This window comes from Miniopterus schreibersii, assembly GCF_964146895.1.
Source record: "Miniopterus schreibersii genome assembly, chromosome: 2".
Lineage (NCBI taxonomy): Eukaryota > Metazoa > Chordata > Mammalia > Chiroptera > Miniopteridae > Miniopterus > Miniopterus schreibersii.
In genome coordinates this window covers 187455446-187472636 of record NC_138102.1, presented here as the reverse complement: position 1 = coordinate 187472636, position 17191 = coordinate 187455446, and the positions used below count along the sequence as shown (strand labels likewise).

Here is a 17191-nt window from a genome sequence, read left to right as displayed (position 1 = left end):
ACGGGGTTGGCACACGCTTGAGTGCCTAGGAGACGTCTGGAGGAGGTGCTCTGTTTCCTTTGGAGGTGGGCCTGCAGGTCCTTTGAGAACCTGGAGGTAGAGGCCCAGGTGGAGTCCTCTGGGGCAGCCACGCCCATGCCTGTAGCATGCCACTGTGGTGACCAGGCCCTGGCCATAGGTTAGACTACCAAATGAACATCTCCTGAAGAGCTGAGCAATGGTCTCCTTGGAGATGAGAGTGGGTGTGCCTGGCCTCACAGGGCAAGGTAGGGAAGGGGCAGGGCACCCAGAGCACACTGGGTAGCCGTGCCCCTCCCTGGACTGTGGTGTGGTCCTTTCAGGTAGGGTCCAGAATGGAGGGGGTCTGGATTGACCTTTGATGGAGGGGGCTTCCTGTGTATGGGTGGATATTCTAGGCTGGGGCCGCCCTGACCCTCCCCTCTTCTCACAGGGTGCCGGGGGTGATGGCACTGCAGCTCTGGGCCCTGACCCTCCTGGGCCTGGTGGGCACAAGTGCAGGCCTGCGGCCCCGGAAGCTAGACTTCTTCCACAGCAAGACTGAGCTGAACCACCTGGTCGTGGATGAGGCGTCTGGCATGGTGTACCTGGGCGCAGTGAACGCGCTCTACCAGCTGAGCGCCGACCTGCAGCTGGAGCAGCAGGTGTCCACGGGCCCAGCCCTGGACCACAAGAAGTGCACACCGCCCATCGAGATCAGCCAGTGCCACGAGGCAGTGCTGACCAACAATGTCAACCAGCTGCTGCTGCTGGACCCGCCGGGGAAGCGCCTCGTCGAGTGTGGCAGCCTCTTTAAGGGCATCTGTGCCCTGCGTGCCCTCAGCAACATCTCCACGCGCCTTTACTACGAGGACAGCAGCGGGGAGCGGTCCTTCGTGGCCAGCAATGATGAGAGCGTGGCCACAGTGGGGCTGGTGAGCGCCACCCAGCCCGGCGGCGAGCGTATGCTGTTCGTGGGCAAAGGCAACGGGCCATATGATAACGGTGTCATCGTGAGCACCCGCCTGCTGGACCGGGTCGAGGGCAGGGAGGCCTTCGAGGCCTGCACGGACCATGCCACCTACAAGGCCGGGTACCTCTCCACCAACACACAGGAGTTCGTGGCTGCCTTCGAGGACAGCCTCTACGTCTTCTTCGTCTTCAACCAGCAGGACAAGCTCCCACCCCAGAACCGCACGCTGCTGGGTCGGATGTGCAAGCATGACCCCTTCTATTACTCCTACCTGGAGATGGATCTGCGGTGCCTGGACCCTGAGGACCCTCAGACCCCCCCCTTTAGCACCTGCTTAGCCGCCTTCATGGCCACATCTGACGCCGGCAAGGTGCTCTACGCGGTCTTCACCAGGGACGACCGGAAAGGCGGGGGGCCCCGTGCAGGCCTCTGCCTCTTCCCGCTGGACCAGATCCACGAGAAAATGCAGAACATCCGCAGTACTTGCTACATGGGCACCTGGACCGGCGACCCCGATAACTTCTACAAGCCCTTCCATGGCGAGATCCAGTGTGGCGGCCACGGTGTGGTACGTGGCCTCAGCAGGTTCCCCCACGGGCTTGGACCATGCGCGTCCGCGTGGGCCTTGCGGGTTGCTGCTGCTTGCTGGCGTGTCCTCGCCTGCTTGTGAGGACCCCGTGAGAGTGTGCATGTGTGTGGTGTCTCTGGCAGGGCCGGCAGGTGTGCCGCCACATGTGGGGTGGGGCCTTCGGGGCCAGGCCTGTGCTCCATACAGCAATGAGCACACAGGCAGGGTCCCTGCCTGCATGGCTCTTGTTCTTGGGGACGTGTGTGGGGGTCACAGCGCTGGGAGCCCTAGCGGGGAGGGGCCTCCTTGGCAGGCCGGGGGTGTCTGTGCCCACTTTTGACAACCTGGTCCGCAGGGTGCTGGCGAGAGCTTTCTGTGTGGCTCGGAGCACCTGCCCTACCCCCTGGGCAGCCGGGACGGACTCAGAGCCACGGCTGTGCTGCAGCGTGGAGGCCTGAACCTGACGGCCGTGACCGTGACCACCGAGAACAATCACACCATCGCCTTCCTGGGCACCTCAGATGGCCAGGTCCTCAAGGTGAAGCCTCAGGCAGGGGCAGGGCAGGGCAGGAGGGCGTCTCCACAAGAACACCCCTCTCACACACCTGCCTTCGTCCCCAAGGTGTACCTGGCTCCCAACGGCAGCTCTGTGGAGTATGGTTCCATCCTCGTGGAGATCAACAAGAGGGTCAAGCGGGACCTGGTGCTGTCTGCAGATGGGGCCAGTGTGTACGCCATGACCCAGGACAAGGTAGGCCTGGGGCGGGGCCTCGCGCCCGGGCACTGTGACAGGCCTAGAGGGGTGCAGACAAGGACCAGGAGGGCAACCCTCTCCTTGTGTCCCTGGCAGCATCTCCATCCCGGTCTCTAGCACCTCCCCCATCTCGGCAGCTCTGCTCCTGTCTGTCCTGTGTGTCTGGTCCCGTTTCAGATCCATCCTGATGGGAGGGACAGGGCAGTGCTCTGAGTGGGCTTCCCCCAAGGGTGGACAGGGCAGCAAGGGACCCTGTGCAGCCTCTGTGAGCTTGGACAGTGGGGGCACAGGATGGACCCCCTGACTTATCAGGGGGTGAGTGTAGGAGCCCCTCATGCTGGCCTCGAGCACTGGAGCATCCAAGGGCCTCTCCCAGGGAGTGGGGTCAGAGGGCCTGGACTGGCATAGGGGAGGCAGAACCCCGGACACCATGGTTCCTGGGACCTTGTACCTGGGCAGGTATAGCCACAGGGCCAGGGCCATAGGGAGCCCCGTGTGCCGCGGCTGCCTGGAGCCTTTGTTGCATGCCTTGAATTGGCATCTGAGGCTAGTAAGGCTCAGATACAGGTGGGGTCAAGCTGGTGGCCCCAGGAAACTCTGGGGCCCGAGCAGGGTGGTCCTTGTGTCTGTTGGCCTGTCCCCCCTGGTGGCCGCAGTCCTGCTCACCTCCCTGCTGCCCCCAGGCATTCCGGCTTCCCGTGCAGGAGTGTCCGACCTACCTAAACTGCACCCAGTGCCTCGGCTCCCGGGACCCCTACTGCGGCTGGTGCATCGTCAAGGGCCGGTGAGCGCCTGGGGCCTGGGTGTCTCGGCTCACCCTGGGGGTCCTGGGGCTGACAAGTGCTAGGGCTGAGGCTGCCCCCCATCTCTGCAGATGCACCAGGAGGGCCGAGTGCCCACGAGCCGAGGAGAGCGGACACTGGCTGTGGAGCCTCGAGGAGTCCTGCGTGACCATCACAGGGGCCGAGCCACAGAACATGAGCCGGCGGGCCCAGGGGGAGGTGCGTAGCCCGGAAGGGCAGACGCAGGGCCGAGCAGGAGACCCTCACAGCCTGTCGTTCCCGGCCCCTGTGACAGGGTGGGCTCCCGTGTATCCAGGGCAGAGCCGTCCCAGGATGGTGGGGGTGATGGAGTCAAGTTCTAGGGTCCAGGGGGCCAGTCTGCACACAAGTGGGGGCCCGATGGAGAGGGAATCACACACCAGGTGCTCTGGTTCCGGGGGGCGGTTCTCCTCATTGACAGCCCAGCACGGGTCCCCCGCCCCTCAAGGCTGGGCAGAGGGGTCCGGTGTGAGCTGTGTGGCCTCCCCCAGGTACAGCTGACCATCAGTCCCCTCCCGGCCCTGGGCGAGGAGGACGAGCTGCTGTGCCTCTTCGGCGACTCCCCGGCACACCCGGCCCGCGTGGAGGGCGACATCGTCGTCTGCAACTCCCCGAGCAGCATTCCCAGCACGCCATCTGGCCAGGGTGAGGCCCCGCCCTCCCTCCTCCACACCGTGGGGTCCCTTGCCCTACCCGGAGCCCCTCCTATGACCCAGTCCCAGGGGTGTGGGCTGAAAGGAGGGGACAGATGGCACCTGCCAGGGTGGAGCATGGCCGAGGCCCACGGGTGGCTGGGGTTCTGGGCGCCCAGAGCCATGCAGGCTGTGCACCGTCAGCACCCGCCCCACCCCATGGCCGTGAGCGAGAGGGACTCCTGAGCCCTTCCATGTGCTGCTTTGTGACATCTCAGCACCACCTGGGTGCCAGGCCCTGGGTTCAGGCCCTGGGTTCTGGTGTCTGTGCAGAACCCCACAGCCCCCCCGCCCCATCCAGCTTGAGACTGGTGGAGCTGTCCCCAGTGGCCGGGCTCTGAAAGTGGGCCGGGGCAGGTGCCAAGCCTTTGTCCCCTGAGTGTTCAGGGCCAGCGGAGGGCAGCTCGCTGGTGCAGGCGGGACCACATAGTGACGTGCAGGGACCTGGCAGGCGCTCTGCCCCAGACACCAAGGAACCCTGCGGGGACAGAGAGCCTGGCGGCACAGAGCCCTGGGGGCTGACACCCGAGCCGAGATCTGATGGCGGGTGGCAGGCCTGCTGAGCCTGAGTGCACATCAGGGGGCGCCCCTGCCGGGCCCTACCCAAGCTAGGGCTCTCAGGTTCAGGCTCGGAGTCTGTGCTTGACGGTCTGCTGGGAGCCGTGATGGGGCAAGGACGTGGGGCTGGCAGAGTCCTGGTGTCAGGCCTTCCTGTCCCCCGCCTCTGCCATGCCAGCGATGCCCTGTGCCCTGAGGCCCCCACCTGACATCATCCCCGTCTGCCATCTGCAGACCATGTGGCCGTGGAGATCCAGCTCAAATTCAGACACAGCGATGTCTTCCTCGTGTCCCACCAGTACCCCTTCTACGACTGCCGGGAGGCCATGAGGCTGGAGAAGAACCTGCCGTGAGTGTCACGCCTGCCCGGCCCCCGGCCCCTCCCGCCCTGCCCCTGCATGCCCCTGTCCCCACATGCCTCGCCACCCTCTCCTCCAGGTGCATCTCCTGTGCCAGCAACCGCTGGACCTGCCAGTGGGACCTGCGCTACCACGAGTGCCGGGAGGCCTCGCCCAACCCCGAGGACGGCATTGTCCCCGCCCACATGGTGAGGGGCTGTGGGGGCCCCAAGGGGGTGTGGCTGCTCGGCCACGGCCAGGCGGCACCTGACCGGCCTTACTCTGCAGGAGGACAGCTGCCCCCAGTTCCTGAACCCCAGCCCGCTAGTCATCCCCATGAACTACGAGACGGACGTGACCTTCCAGGGCGAGAATCTGGACACAGTGAAGGTGAGGGCTTATGAAGGGCTGCCCTGGGGACTGGGCAGACTAGTGCAGAGAGGCCTGGTGGCTGGCAGTGTCCATGGGGCTTGTCCAGAGCCACCCTGCAGACTGGAAGTTGGAGTGCCTGGGCCTCCTGCAGGCCTCTCGGGCACAGGGCTCAGTACAGGAGATCGTGAGGCTCAGTAAACACAGTGTTGGGGACAGAAGGAGACAAAGGTGGGGTGTGTGTGAGGGGCTTTCTGACAGGCCTTGACAGCTGGGGCAGAGAAAAGGAGGCAGGAAGATTGTTGAGGGGCTGGGCAGTGGGGGGCCCCTTAGCGAGGGAGTGGGGTCATTTTCTCGGGCTTGGACCCCGGTGGGGGTGTGTCCGGGAGTGTCCGAATGGTCTGTTGGGATGGGCGTGCCTAAGCTGGCCCTGGGGGGTGTAGGGCACACGGACAGGGCTACCAGCGCTGGGAGCAGTGGGGTTCGGGGCGGCGGGGTGGGAAGGACTGACCTGTCCAGGTGTCCTGACATCCTGACTGCACGGTCTTGCAGGGCTCCTCTTTGTACGTGGGCAGTGACCTGCCCAAGTTTGAAGTGCCAGTGAGCATGCGGGAGCCAGGAACCTTCTTCTTTCGGACCCCGAAGGTATAGCTCCCGGGACGGGCAGGTGGGGTGGCCGGGCCTCGAGGGCAGGCCCCAGGGGCAGCCTGGTCCCCCCCCCCCGATGAAGCAGGGGCGGTGGGCCAGGCGGAGTGATCAGCAGTGGCTCTGAGAGTCCAGCCGCTCTGCCGCGGGGAGGCCGCGTAGGCCTTTGTGGGCACAGCGGGCCCTCTCTAGGGCCGGGGGGAGCAGAGTGCAGTGTGTCCCTGTGCCCCCCCAGCTGTCCCACGATGAGAACGAGACGTTGCCCCTGCACCTGTACGTCAAGTCCTACGGCAAGAACATCGACAGCAAGCTCCAAGGTGGGTGGGGCGGGGTGCCGGGCGGGCGGGGCGCCGGGCGGGGAGCAGGCTGGCCCCGCTGACCGCTGGCCTCGCCCTCTGCAGTGACCCTCTACAACTGCTCCTTCGGCCGCAGCGACTGCAGCCTGTGCCTGGCCGCCGACCCCGCCTACGGGTGCGTGTGGTGCGGCGGGCAGGGCAGGTGCGTGTACGCGGCCCTGTGCAGCAACGTCACCGCCGAGTGCCCGCCGCCCATCATCACCAAGGTGAGTCTCCCGGGGCCTCCTCAGTGGGAAGGGCAGGGGTGCCGGCCCGCAGCCGGCCCGCCCCCGGGCCCCGGCCTGCCCAAGCTGCCGGTCAGCCGGGCTCTGCCGATTGCAGATCCAGCCGGAGACAGGCCCCCTGGGGGGGGGCATCCGAGTCACCATCCTCGGGTCAAATTTGGGGATCAGAGCGGACGATGTCAGGAGCATCGCTGTAGCCGGCCAGAACTGTGCCTTCGATCCAGAGCAGTACTCCGTGTCCACGCGGTGAGTGGACGGCCCATGGCCTGGGCTCCACTGGTGGGTCAGTCCCCACCCTGGGGCCGGGTGATGGGGCAGATGGAGAGGAAGGACGTGGGGGTGTGAGTGCCCAGACTCCCCATGGGCGAGCCAGTCGGGTGGGGCCTAGGGTGGGCCTGAGAGTGTCCCCGCCCTGCCTGTTGCCCACCCAGGATCGTGTGTGCCATTGAGGCCTCTGAGGCACCCTTCACGGGGGGTGTGGAAGTGGACATCAATGGGAAGCTTGGCCATTCCCCACCCGATGTCCAGTTCACCTACCAGGTGAGCACCTGCCTCTCCAGGACCAGGTGGGGCTTGCAAGTAGAGATGGACATGGGTGGGCCTGGACTGTTGGGGGCTCAGCCCCTTTTACCTTCTGACAATAGTCAAGGTTTGGGGGTGGCAGCCTTGGCCCGAATGCACCCATCTCTCCCCTAGGAGCCCCAGCCCCTCAGTGTGGAGCCGAGGCAGGGGCCACAGGCAGGTGGCACCACGCTGACCATCAATGGCACCCACCTGGACACGGGTTCTAAGGAAGACGTGCGTGTGACCATCAATGGCGTCCCTTGCAATGTGTGGGTGTCACCTGCAGGCCACTGAAGCTCTGGTCTGCCCTGGTCCTTGAAACGGCTGGGTGGGGTTGGGGGTGGGGGTGGGGGTGTTCCGGCCCTGACCCTGAGTGTGTCCTGGAGGGAGCAGTGCCGTCAACCTGACCCACTGACCCTTAGCCCAGGGCAGAGGTCGGTCCCAGGGCTGGGATGGACACTGACCGGCAACCCTCACATCCAGGACGCAGTTTGGAGCGCAGCTCCAGTGTGTCACTGGCCCCCAGGAGTCTGTGGGGGAGCTGCCCTTGGAGATCTACTATGGGGGCTCCCGAGTGTCCAGCCCCGGAATCACCTTCACTTATTGTGAGAATCCAGTGCTGCGGTCCTTCGAGCCCCTGCGGAGCTTTGCCAGGTGTGGCCTCTCTGCCTTCCTGGTTGGTGCCCCACCCGCCCCACCCACTGCCCACCCAGGCACCCCATGCCACCCCCACCCCTAGCTACTTCCCAAGCACCCCATGTCCACTGGTTGGTGAGGATGTGGCGGGGCTGGTTTGGGTGGCAGGAGGAAGCTTCTGTAAAACCCCACTGTACCCCCAGATCAGCTTCCCCCTAGAAAGCCTGACAGGCCAGCCCCACGGCCCCCTAGCCCAGTGACCCTCCAGGATGGCAGTGCTCAGTGCCACACGTGCTTTGAGCATGCCCCACCCTACGGCAGGCAGGTGCTCACAGAGACCCGTGTGTGCACCCAAAACCAGCTTGGTCAGGGACTTCCACCCCGCCCTCCCCAAGCCCACCACGTGGCCAGCACGGGGGCGGGGGATCCAGCTCCGCAGGGCACCTGCTCTGGAGCTGGCTGGGTACCTCCCTTGCCCAGTTGTGCCCACTCAGGCACCCCCCACCCCCAGTGGCGGCCGCAGCATCAACGTGACCGGGCAGGGCTTCAGCATGATCCAGAACTTCTCCATGGTGGTCATCGCCGAGCCCCTACAGTCCTGGCAGCGCCGGCGGCGGGAGGCTGGACCCCTGCAGGCCCAGACGGTCAGTCCTGCCGCCCGCCGGGGCCCAGATCCAGCCCCGGCCGCTGGAGACCAGGCGGGGAAGGACGGGGCCTGTGCCGAGGGGCCTGACGGCCTGGCCTCGACCCGCAGGTCGTGGGCACGGAGTACGTGCGCTACAACGACTCCAGGATCGTGTTCTTGTCCCCGGCTGTCCCCGAGGAGCCCGAGGCCTACAACCTCACCGCGCTCATTCAGATGGATGGGCATCGGGCCCTGCTCAGGACCGAGGCTGGGGCCTTCGAGTACGTGGCCGATCCCACCTTCGAGAACTTCACAGGGGGCGTCAGGAAGCAGGTCAACAAACTTATTCACGCCCAGGTGAGGACGTCCGTGGGGGGCCGGGGCCCTGACCGGGGGGGGGGTGTGGGCGGCAGGCCGCTCCAGGCCCGGGTGGAGCTGCTCCAGGCGTCCCTGCCTCCTCCCTGGTCACGGCCCCCCCGCCCCCCCCCCCAGGGCACCAACCTGAACAAGGCGATGACACTGCACGAGGCTGAGGCCTTCGTGGGCGCCGAGCGCTGCGTCATGAAGACGCTGACCGAGACTGACCTGTACTGCGAGCCCCCGGAGGTGCAGCCGCCCCCCAAGCGGCGGCAGAAGCGAGACACCACCCTCAACCTGCCCGAGTTCATTGTGAGTTCCTCGTGCGTGCGGGGCAGGGCCGGGCCGGGCGCCGTGTGACCCGGGCACCCCTCTTAGCCCGGCTGGTCCCCGCTGTGTCCGCCCCCCGCACAGGTGAAGTTCGGCTCCCGGGAGTGGGTGCTGGGCCGTGTGGAATACGACAGCCGAGCGAGCGAGGTGCCGCTCAGCCTCATCCTCCCGCTGGTCATCCTGCCCATGGTGGGCGCCATCGCCCTGTCCGTCTACTGCTACTGGTGAGCCCCCCGCCCGCAGCCCATTCCACGCCCACTGGGCGGCCTGCAGCGGGCGCGCAGGCCGGCACCCAGCAGCCTCTCCGTGCGCAGGAAGAAGAGCCAGCAGGCCGAGCGCGAGTATGAGAAGATCAGGTTGCAGCTGGAGGGCCTGGAGGAGAGCGTGCGTGACCGGTGCAAGAAGGAGTTCACGGGTGCGCGGCGGCTGGGGGGGCCCGCGGGGAGGGGGGCGGCCGAGGGAGGGCCTTGCACGCGGCGGGAGAGGGCGGGTGCCAGCGGTGCTGTCCCCCCAGACCTGATGATCGAGATGGAGGACCAGACGAACGATGTGAACGAGACCGGCATCCCCGTGCTGGACTACAAGACGTACACCGACCGCGTCTTCTTCCTGCCCTCCAAGGACGGCGACAAGGACGTGATGATCACGGGCAAGCTGGACATCCCCGAGTCCCGGCGGCCCGTGGTGGAGCAGGCGCTCTACCAGTTCTCCAACCTGCTCAACAGCAAGTCCTTCCTCATCAACGTGAGCCGGCGGGCGGGACAGGGCCGCGGGCGGGGGCGCTGGGCGCGGGGGGCCGGCCGGCAGGCTCTGACCGGCCGCCCCCACAGTTCATCCACACCCTGGAGAACCAGCGGGAGTTCTCGGCCCGCGCCAAGGTCTACTTCGCGTCTCTGCTGACGGTGGCCCTGCACGGGAAGCTGGAATATTACACCGACATCATGCGCACGCTCTTCCTGGAGCTCATGGAGCAGTATGTGGTAGCCAAGAACCCCAAGCTGATGCTGCGCAGGTGTGTGGGGGCCGGGGCGGGGCACGGGGGCAGAGGTGCTGGCTTCGCGGGGTCACCCAGGCACTTGGTTGGCTGGCAGGAGCAGCCGCAGGAGTAGGGAGGAGGGACGGTGGGGTGGCATCCCTGGCAGCATTGGTGCCTGCTGGTCACCTCGCTGCTCCCCCCAGCGTCGGTCCTCTGTAGGATGGGGTTATCCATCCACCCTCGAGGGGGCCGGACACTTGCTCGCTGCAGGCTGGACATGGGCATCCTGACGGGGATGGCTGGGGAGGCCGTCCTGGGTACCTGGAGAGCCAGCTGGGTGTGGGGCCACCTTGGGGTCCCTTGGTACAAGGCCTGCCTGCACCCCCAGGTCCGAGACGGTGGTGGAGAGGATGCTGTCCAACTGGATGTCTATCTGCCTGTACCAGTACCTGAAGGTGGGCTGCACGCAGCGGCCGGGGGTGGGGCGAGGTGGGGCTGGGCCCCAAACACGCGCCTGCCCCGGCGGCAGCCCTCCCGAGCCAAGGCTGAGCCTGCCCTGGCCCCTGCAGGACAGCGCCGGCGAGCCGCTCTACAAGCTCTTCAAGGCCATCAAGCACCAAGTGGAGAAGGGCCCGGTGGACGCCGTGCAGAAGAAGGCCAAGTACACCCTCAACGACACGGGGCTGCTGGGGGACGACGTGGAATACGCGCCCCTGGTGAGCCCTGGCCTGCTTCGTGCTGGGGGAGGGGCCCCGGGCCGGTCCCAGGACCGCAGCTGGGTGCTGGGAGCTGGGAGCTGGGTGCTGGGAGCTGGGAGCTGGGTGCTGGGAGCTGGGTGCTGGGTGCTGGGAGCTGGGAGCTGGGAGCTGGGTGCTGGGAGCTGGGAGCTGGGTGCTGGGAGCTGGGTGCTGGGAGCTAGGTGCTGGGAGCTGGGTGCTGGGAGCTGGGTGCTGGGAGCTGGGTGCTGGGAGCTGGGTGCTGGGAGCTGGGAGCTGTTCTCCTCCCTGTGCTGTAGAGACATGATTTTTTTGTTGTTGTTTTCTTTTGGTTTTGTAATCCTTTCCTCTCTTCCACACTGATTTTTATTTATTTTTATTTATTTATTTCATTTTTTTTTTTTAAATATATCTTTATTGATTTCAGAGAGAGGAAAGGAGGGGGAGAGAGAGAAACATCAGTGATGAGAGAGTCACTGATCGGCTGCCTAGCCCGCAACCCGGGCCTGTGCCCTGACCGGGAATCGATCCCCAATCTCCTGGATCCTAGGTCAATGTTCAACCGCTGAGCCACGCTCGGCCGGGCGTCCACACTGATTTTTAGAGAGAATGGAAATGTGGAAGGGAGGGAGGGAGGAAGCACAGGTGATGTGAGAGAGAGACACTGATGGGGTGTCTCCCCCACGTGCCCAACCAGGGCTGGGGATCAAACCTACAGCACAGGCACGTGCCCTTGACTGGGAATCAAACCCATGGCCTTTCGGTGCGAGGGCCGACGCTCTAACCACCGAGCAACACCGGCCAGGGCTGGAGAGACGCTCTAAGAGCAATGACCCCAGGCCGGCTTTCAGCGTGTATGGGGCCTGGGCACCCCGAGTCTCTGGTGGCAAGCTTGTGTGCACTCCCACTGTGCCCGCGGGGCGTGGGCTCCCTCTGCTCCGCTGCTCTGTCCTGCTGAGCCAGGGGAGGCGAGGCCGGGCCTGGGTGTGGCCGGGGCTGCAGGCGGGCTCACTGGCCCTTCATCTCATGTGTCCGTGTCCCCCCCGTCCCCCCCGCAGACAGTGAGTGTGATCGTCCAGGACGAAGGGATTGACGCTGTCCCCGTCAAGGTCCTCAACTGTGACACGATCTCCCAGGTCAAGGAAAAGATCATCGACCAGGTGTACCGCACACAGCCTTGCTCCCGCTGGCCCAAGGTGGACAGCGTGGTCCTCGGTGAGTGTGGGCCCCGTGTGCCCGCTCTCCGGCCCCGGTTGGACAGGCGGGTGGGGGGGCAGCAGAGGGAGCCCTGCGGGGTGGCCCACGTCTGGGTCTCAGGAGCCGGGCTGTGTCGTCCCCCAGAGTGGCGTCCGGGGTCCACAGCCCAGATTCTGTCGGACCTGGACCTGACGTCCCAGCGGGAGGGCCGGTGGAAACGCATCAACACCCTCATGCACTACAACGTGAGTGCCGGCGGCTCGGGGTCACCTTCCCGCAGGCGGGGGGCCCAGCGAGAGAGGCCTCTCCTCACGACCACGTTCCCCAGGTCCGGGACGGAGCCACTCTCATCCTGTCCAAGGTGGGCGTCTCCCAGCAGCCCGAGGACAGCCAGCAGGACCTGCCCGGGGAGCGTGAGTTCCTTCCCCTGGCCTGTTTGTTTTTTTGGTCTTGTTTTGTGGTTTTTGTTTTAACTGGGGATCGAGCCTGGAACCTGGGCCGTGTGCCCTGACCGGGAATCACACCACGACCTCCTGGTTCACGGGCCGGTGCTCCGCCACCGAGCCACACCGGCTGGGCCCGCTTGCCTGCCCCGTCCTGGCCCCTGGAGGTCAGCGTGGACCCGTGTCCACTCCGTGGCGGCATCGGGGGCTGCCGAGCCCAGAGGGATACCTGGCCCCGTGCTCCGGCGTCACCCCTCTGTGCGCCCGCCCCCCAGGCCATGCCCTCCTGGAGGATGAGAACCGCGTGTGGCACCTGGTGCGCCCGGCGGACGAGGTGGAGGAGGGCAAGTCCAAGCGGGGCAGCGTGAAGGAGAAGGAGCGCACCAAGGCCATCACCGAGATCTACCTGACCCGCCTGCTGTCCGTCAAGGTGGGCGCCGGGCGGGCGGGCGCGGGGCGGGCGCGGGCCGGGCGGCGGGCGGCGGGCGGAGCGCTGAGCCCCCCTCGCCCCGCAGGGCACGCTGCAGCAGTTCGTGGACAACTTCTTCCAGAGCGTGCTGGCGCCCGGCCTTTCCGTGCCCCCGGCGGTCAAGTACTTCTTCGACTTCCTGGACGAGCAGGCGGAGAAGCACGACATCAAAGACGAAGACACCATCCACATCTGGAAGACCAACAGGTGGGGCTCCCCGCCCGCCCGCCCCCCGCGCCCCCCGCGCCCCCCGCGCCCCGCACATCCCCGCGGCCCCTCACCCCCGTCACTCTGCCTCAGCTTACCCCTCCGGTTCTGGGTGAACATCCTCAAGAACCCTCACTTCATCTTCGACGTGCACGTCCACGAGGTGGTGGACGCCTCGCTGTCGGTCATCGCGCAGACCTTCATGGATGCCTGCACGCGCACGGAGCACAAGCTGAGCCGCGTGAGTGGCCCCGCGGCGGCTCTGGCGGGGGCAGGGGAGTCGGGGCCTCACCCGGGAGGCCTGAAGGTCCCGGACAGGGCGGTGTCCACGGGGAAGCCGTGGCCGTGGCCGTGGCAGGACCTGCCAGGGGGTCCGTCTGGGGTGCGGATTTGCACATTTGGAACTTGGAGCTCAGGAGAAGACTGGTGCAGGGTAACGGGGTGTGGGGGGCAGAGCCTGGAAGGTCCCCGGGTGACGTCTTCCGTGACGGCCTGGCACCCCTGTCCTGTCCTCCCCCCGGGGACCCTTTCCTTACGCGGGCAGGGAAAGTAAGTTTTACTACAAATTACAAACCGATGTCAGCACGGTCAGGTCTAGCTGGGCAGGGGTACTGCCCTCCTTTTCCTGAGCAGACGGAGCCTGGCTGCCTCGGGGCCTGCGGGCGGGGACACCGGCCAGCCCACCTTGGCCTGGGCATCACTTTGCTCTGACCCCACAGGACTCTCCCAGCAACAAGCTGCTCTATGCCAAGGAGATCTCTACCTACAAGAAGATGGTGGAGGAGTGAGTGACCCCCACCCTCCACCCCTGCCCGGCGGGGCCCTTGGAAGGAGCACCCTGGTGGGCAGCTTCGGGATCCACTGACTGCGCCCCTCCCTTTCCCACAGTTACTATAAGGGGATCAGACAGATGGTGCAAGTCAGCGACCAGGACATGAACACACACTTGGCAGAGATTTCCCGGGTAAGGGGTCTCAGACAGGCACCCGAGGACCCTTCCTCCCCGGGGCTGCAGACTGCAGTGCAGGGTGAGGGGTGTTGCGCGCCCAGGACAGAGGCAGAGGGTGAGGCCAGTTGGTTTGGCACCTGTGTGCGACCATCCACGCGTGCGCTGGGGGTGTGTCAGCTCTGAGCCCGCCACGTCTGCCACGTCTGCATGGACGGGGGAGTCTGTTGGTGGCTGCCCCGTGTATCCGAGGGCTGTGAGGCTGTGACCCTTAGTGTCTGCCTGTGCCCATGTCACAGCCCACTGCCTGCTCCGCGGGGGGACAGCTTCCTGCCCTCCCTGCCCTGGGTCACACAGCCCCCCTTCCCCAGGCGCACACGGACTCCCTGAACACCCTTGTGGCCCTGCACCAGCTCTACCAGTACACACAGAAATACTATGACGAGGTAGGAGGCCCTGTCCTCCCAGGGTGGCAGCCCCTGGGCAGCCCTCTCCTCGCCTGTGGTCTGACGTGACCCGCCCCCACTCAGATCATCAACGCCCTGGAGGAGGACCCTGCCGCCCAGAAGATGCAGCTGGCTTTCCGCCTCCAGCAGATCGCCGCTGCACTCGAGAACAAGGTCACAGACCTCTGACCTCCGGTCTCCGCCACCACAGTCTGGTGGCACAGGTGTGTGACGCCCAGTGCCGGCATTGGGCAGCCCCTGGGTAAGGAGTCCGAGGTGGTGGGCTCAGCCCTTCTCTCCCGCCGGCAGAGGAAGAGCCCTCCGGGGAGTGCGAGTGTGGGTGCAGCGGGGACCCCACCTCAGTGTTGGTAGCCACATAGCGTCTTTCTCCTGAGCAATAGTGCCTGGCGCCCTCCAGCACCAGCCCCTCCTGAAGAACCAGCATCGGGCATTGTCTCCGAGTGGAGTCCCCTGAGCTATTTGTAAACGTGCCTTTTGCCCCCGGCGCCACCCGGTGTCGCTAGGGGCAGTCGGGCCTCAGCCCCCCCTTCCTGAGCACCAGCAGCCGCCCGGTGTGGGTTTGGCCTCTTTGGGTGGGGTCTGAGTGCCTGCAGCCCCCAGGGCCTCGGGCCCAGACTGCCTGCCTGACAGAGGAGAATAGTGGTACGATGCCTTCCTGACCTCACCTGGCCCGCTCCGCGGGGCACCAGCACATTGGGCAGACTGCGCTCCGGGCCTCACCTCAAAGGTCACGCTGGATGTCAGACGTCGAGGCCCAGGCGGCCAGAGGAGACCCAGCAGACCGGGGGTCCTGGCCTCGGCCTGTCAGACAGGCTGTCCTGGAGGCTCTGTCCGGTCTGGGGGGCCAGGAGGAGCTCGGCCAGGACACCCCCACCCCTTTTGTAAATCTTGTTTATTGTAAATCAAATACAAGTGTCTTTTTCACTCTGCTGGCTGGCTGGGTTCCTAACAGGGCTGCAGGTCTCCTGTCCCTGCTCACTTGCCCCTGTTCCAGGGCCTGTCCTGGTCCTGCTCACCGCCTACCTCCCCAGACACTGTCTGGCCCTGGGATCTCACCCTCAGGAGAGCCTTGGGTGGCCTCAGGTGCCCCACCTCCCTGGTTCTCCGGGCCAGGCCTACGGTGTCCTGTGTAGAGGCTGAAGCTCACCCACAGCCATTGGCTGAGCTGAGTCCACCCCCCCGAATAGGATGGTCAGGGGCTGGGAGGTGAGGCCTCAGGCATGCAGCGGGGCTGGGGCAGCTCAGGCCCAAAAGTGATCCTGGAGTGGATTATGGGTCCATAGGGGTGCACGGAGGCAGCCTCACCATGTGGGGAAGTGGGGGGATTGGGCTGGCATGGGCAGCCCCTGGTGGCCATGACATCCCCCTGAACCCCATCTTGGGCTGAGCTGCCGGGAGCCGTGGGAGCAGGGGGTGGGTGTGGGCAGCCTGCTGTCTGGACCCTGAGCTCGCAGGGACCTGTTTCCTCCTTTCTGAGGAGGGGGTACCTCCCAGGCAGGGCCCACCCAGTGCACATTTAGTAGGCCCCTACTGTATGCAGACCCCACTGGGCACTGGGGTGGCTCTGGGATAGAGGGCCCTGCGTCCTGCTCAGGGCTGTGGGGCCATTGCGTGGGCTCCTCTGTTCCATGAACCGCCCCAGGATGACTCAGGACATAAGTAGGGCTCAAGGGCCCTGTACCTGGGAGCAAGTGGCACCTTTGCTAATGCTGGAGGGAGGGGATTGTCTGGGAATCTGGTGATGGGGGAAGGGGGGTTCTTCCCAGTCCCTGTGTCCTGCGCAGCGCAGGAGCTGAGACGTGTCACCCTGCACCCATCAGGCGCACGTGTGTGCGCACACAGCATCAGTGTGTTGGGCCCCTTGTTCGATACGCACTGTGCTGGGCACTAGGGACTCGGCAGTGAGCAAGACAGACAGGGCCTGCTCTGGGGGGAGCCCCTGTGCTCCAAGGGTACCACCCAAGCAGAAAAGGGATTTGGTGGCTCCATGACAAGGAAGTAGAGGTGATCCAGCTTCAGATGTGGCTGGATCCAGGTGTTCACATGTCTGGGTCCCCCCCGTCTGAACTTCCAATACATGCTGGTTTTTCCTCCAGCAGCAGGGATGCTAGTGGCAGGCAGCCCCAGCCTGTGTCTCCTCCACATGGGGCACATCCCTGTGGCTGGGGAGTCTCTGTTGGTGAGGCCTTGGTCATAAGCCGCTCTCCCTGAGGGCAGCCCCATTCAACCCACTTGGAACAAGTGTGGGTGTCTCCCACAAGGAAGGGCTACTAGGTAAACAACTGACATCCCTGCCTAGGGACCCCTGACATGACAGTGCTGTGGTTCACACAAGTTCCCCCCCTTCCCAGAGACCCAGCTAGTCAGGGAATCTGAAAGATCCCGCTAAGCGGAAGCAGGGGCTGTCTGGGAGTGTTTAGCCTGAAGCAGGGACTGGAGGCCTGGCTTGCAGATTGGACCCCTACAGGCCACGTTGCCCCCCGCCCCCTGGGCAGATGGGGAAGTGAGTGAGAGCCTGCCCTTCTACTCTGAAGGTTGGAGGTGGGGGAAGGGCTGCAGGTCCAGCAGGTGGGGCCTCGTGGAGGGAGGAGTGTGACGGAATCCAGGGGCTGCCCTTTCAGGGGGCCAGTGAAGGGTAGAGACACCGTGCAGATGTTGGGGTGCACAGGATGGGCAGGCCGGCCTTGGTGGTCAGGGTGTTTTCCAGGAGGGGTCCACCTGCAACCTCAACCTTTCCAAGTTGCAGGCCACGCCCTGCTTGCTGATTCAAAGCATGAACCCCACCCTGCACACAGCCTGAAGAGCATTTTAGAAGTTCATGGTGACCTCAGCGAGAAGTGCCAACAGACTGGCCCGGGGCTGAAAGGGTGTGACCCAGACCAGTGGAGGGGGCAGTGGATCTGGAGAGAAGGGCTGGGCTCTGGACATTCAGGGGTGACAGTGAGTCACAGTAGAGGGTGGAG

General features: G+C 65.4%; 1 protein-coding gene across 4 annotated transcripts in view; it reads left to right on the top strand.

Moving 5' to 3' along the window:
* Nucleotides 1-15157, top strand: part of PLXNB2 (plexin B2) — a 30286-nt gene extending 15129 nt beyond the window's left edge. For 3 of the 4 annotated variants that reach the window (XM_081130762.1, XM_081130761.1, XM_081130760.1), the window contains 35 exons: nt 452-1538; nt 1894-2076; nt 2161-2289; nt 2976-3076; nt 3167-3293; nt 3605-3758; nt 4598-4712; nt 4802-4910; nt 4990-5091; nt 5623-5715; nt 5951-6032; nt 6117-6277; nt 6393-6541; nt 6727-6835; nt 6992-7128; nt 7343-7513; nt 8007-8139; nt 8250-8477; nt 8613-8789; nt 8892-9031; nt 9122-9222; nt 9322-9551; nt 9638-9819; nt 10172-10238; nt 10353-10499; nt 11558-11714; nt 11841-11941; nt 12025-12109; nt 12415-12569; nt 12655-12815; nt 12909-13056; nt 13535-13599; nt 13704-13779; nt 14133-14207; nt 14292-15157. In XM_081130762.1, the coding sequence (XP_080986888.1) occupies nt 465-1538; nt 1894-2076; nt 2161-2289; nt 2976-3076; nt 3167-3293; nt 3605-3758; nt 4598-4712; nt 4802-4910; nt 4990-5091; nt 5623-5715; nt 5951-6032; nt 6117-6277; nt 6393-6541; nt 6727-6835; nt 6992-7128; nt 7343-7513; nt 8007-8139; nt 8250-8477; nt 8613-8789; nt 8892-9031; nt 9122-9222; nt 9322-9551; nt 9638-9819; nt 10172-10238; nt 10353-10499; nt 11558-11714; nt 11841-11941; nt 12025-12109; nt 12415-12569; nt 12655-12815; nt 12909-13056; nt 13535-13599; nt 13704-13779; nt 14133-14207; nt 14292-14396 (5529 nt within the window). In that variant the 5' untranslated portion in view covers nt 452-464 and the 3' untranslated portion in view covers nt 14397-15157. The remainder of the gene's footprint in view (nt 1-451; nt 1539-1893; nt 2077-2160; nt 2290-2975; nt 3077-3166; nt 3294-3604; nt 3759-4597; nt 4713-4801; nt 4911-4989; nt 5092-5622; nt 5716-5950; nt 6033-6116; nt 6278-6392; nt 6542-6726; nt 6836-6991; nt 7129-7342; nt 7514-8006; nt 8140-8249; nt 8478-8612; nt 8790-8891; nt 9032-9121; nt 9223-9321; nt 9552-9637; nt 9820-10171; nt 10239-10352; nt 10500-11557; nt 11715-11840; nt 11942-12024; nt 12110-12414; nt 12570-12654; nt 12816-12908; nt 13057-13534; nt 13600-13703; nt 13780-14132; nt 14208-14291) is intronic. The other variant, XM_081130763.1, reaches the window with a different exon arrangement.
* Nucleotides 15158-17191: the final 2034 nt, after the last annotated feature.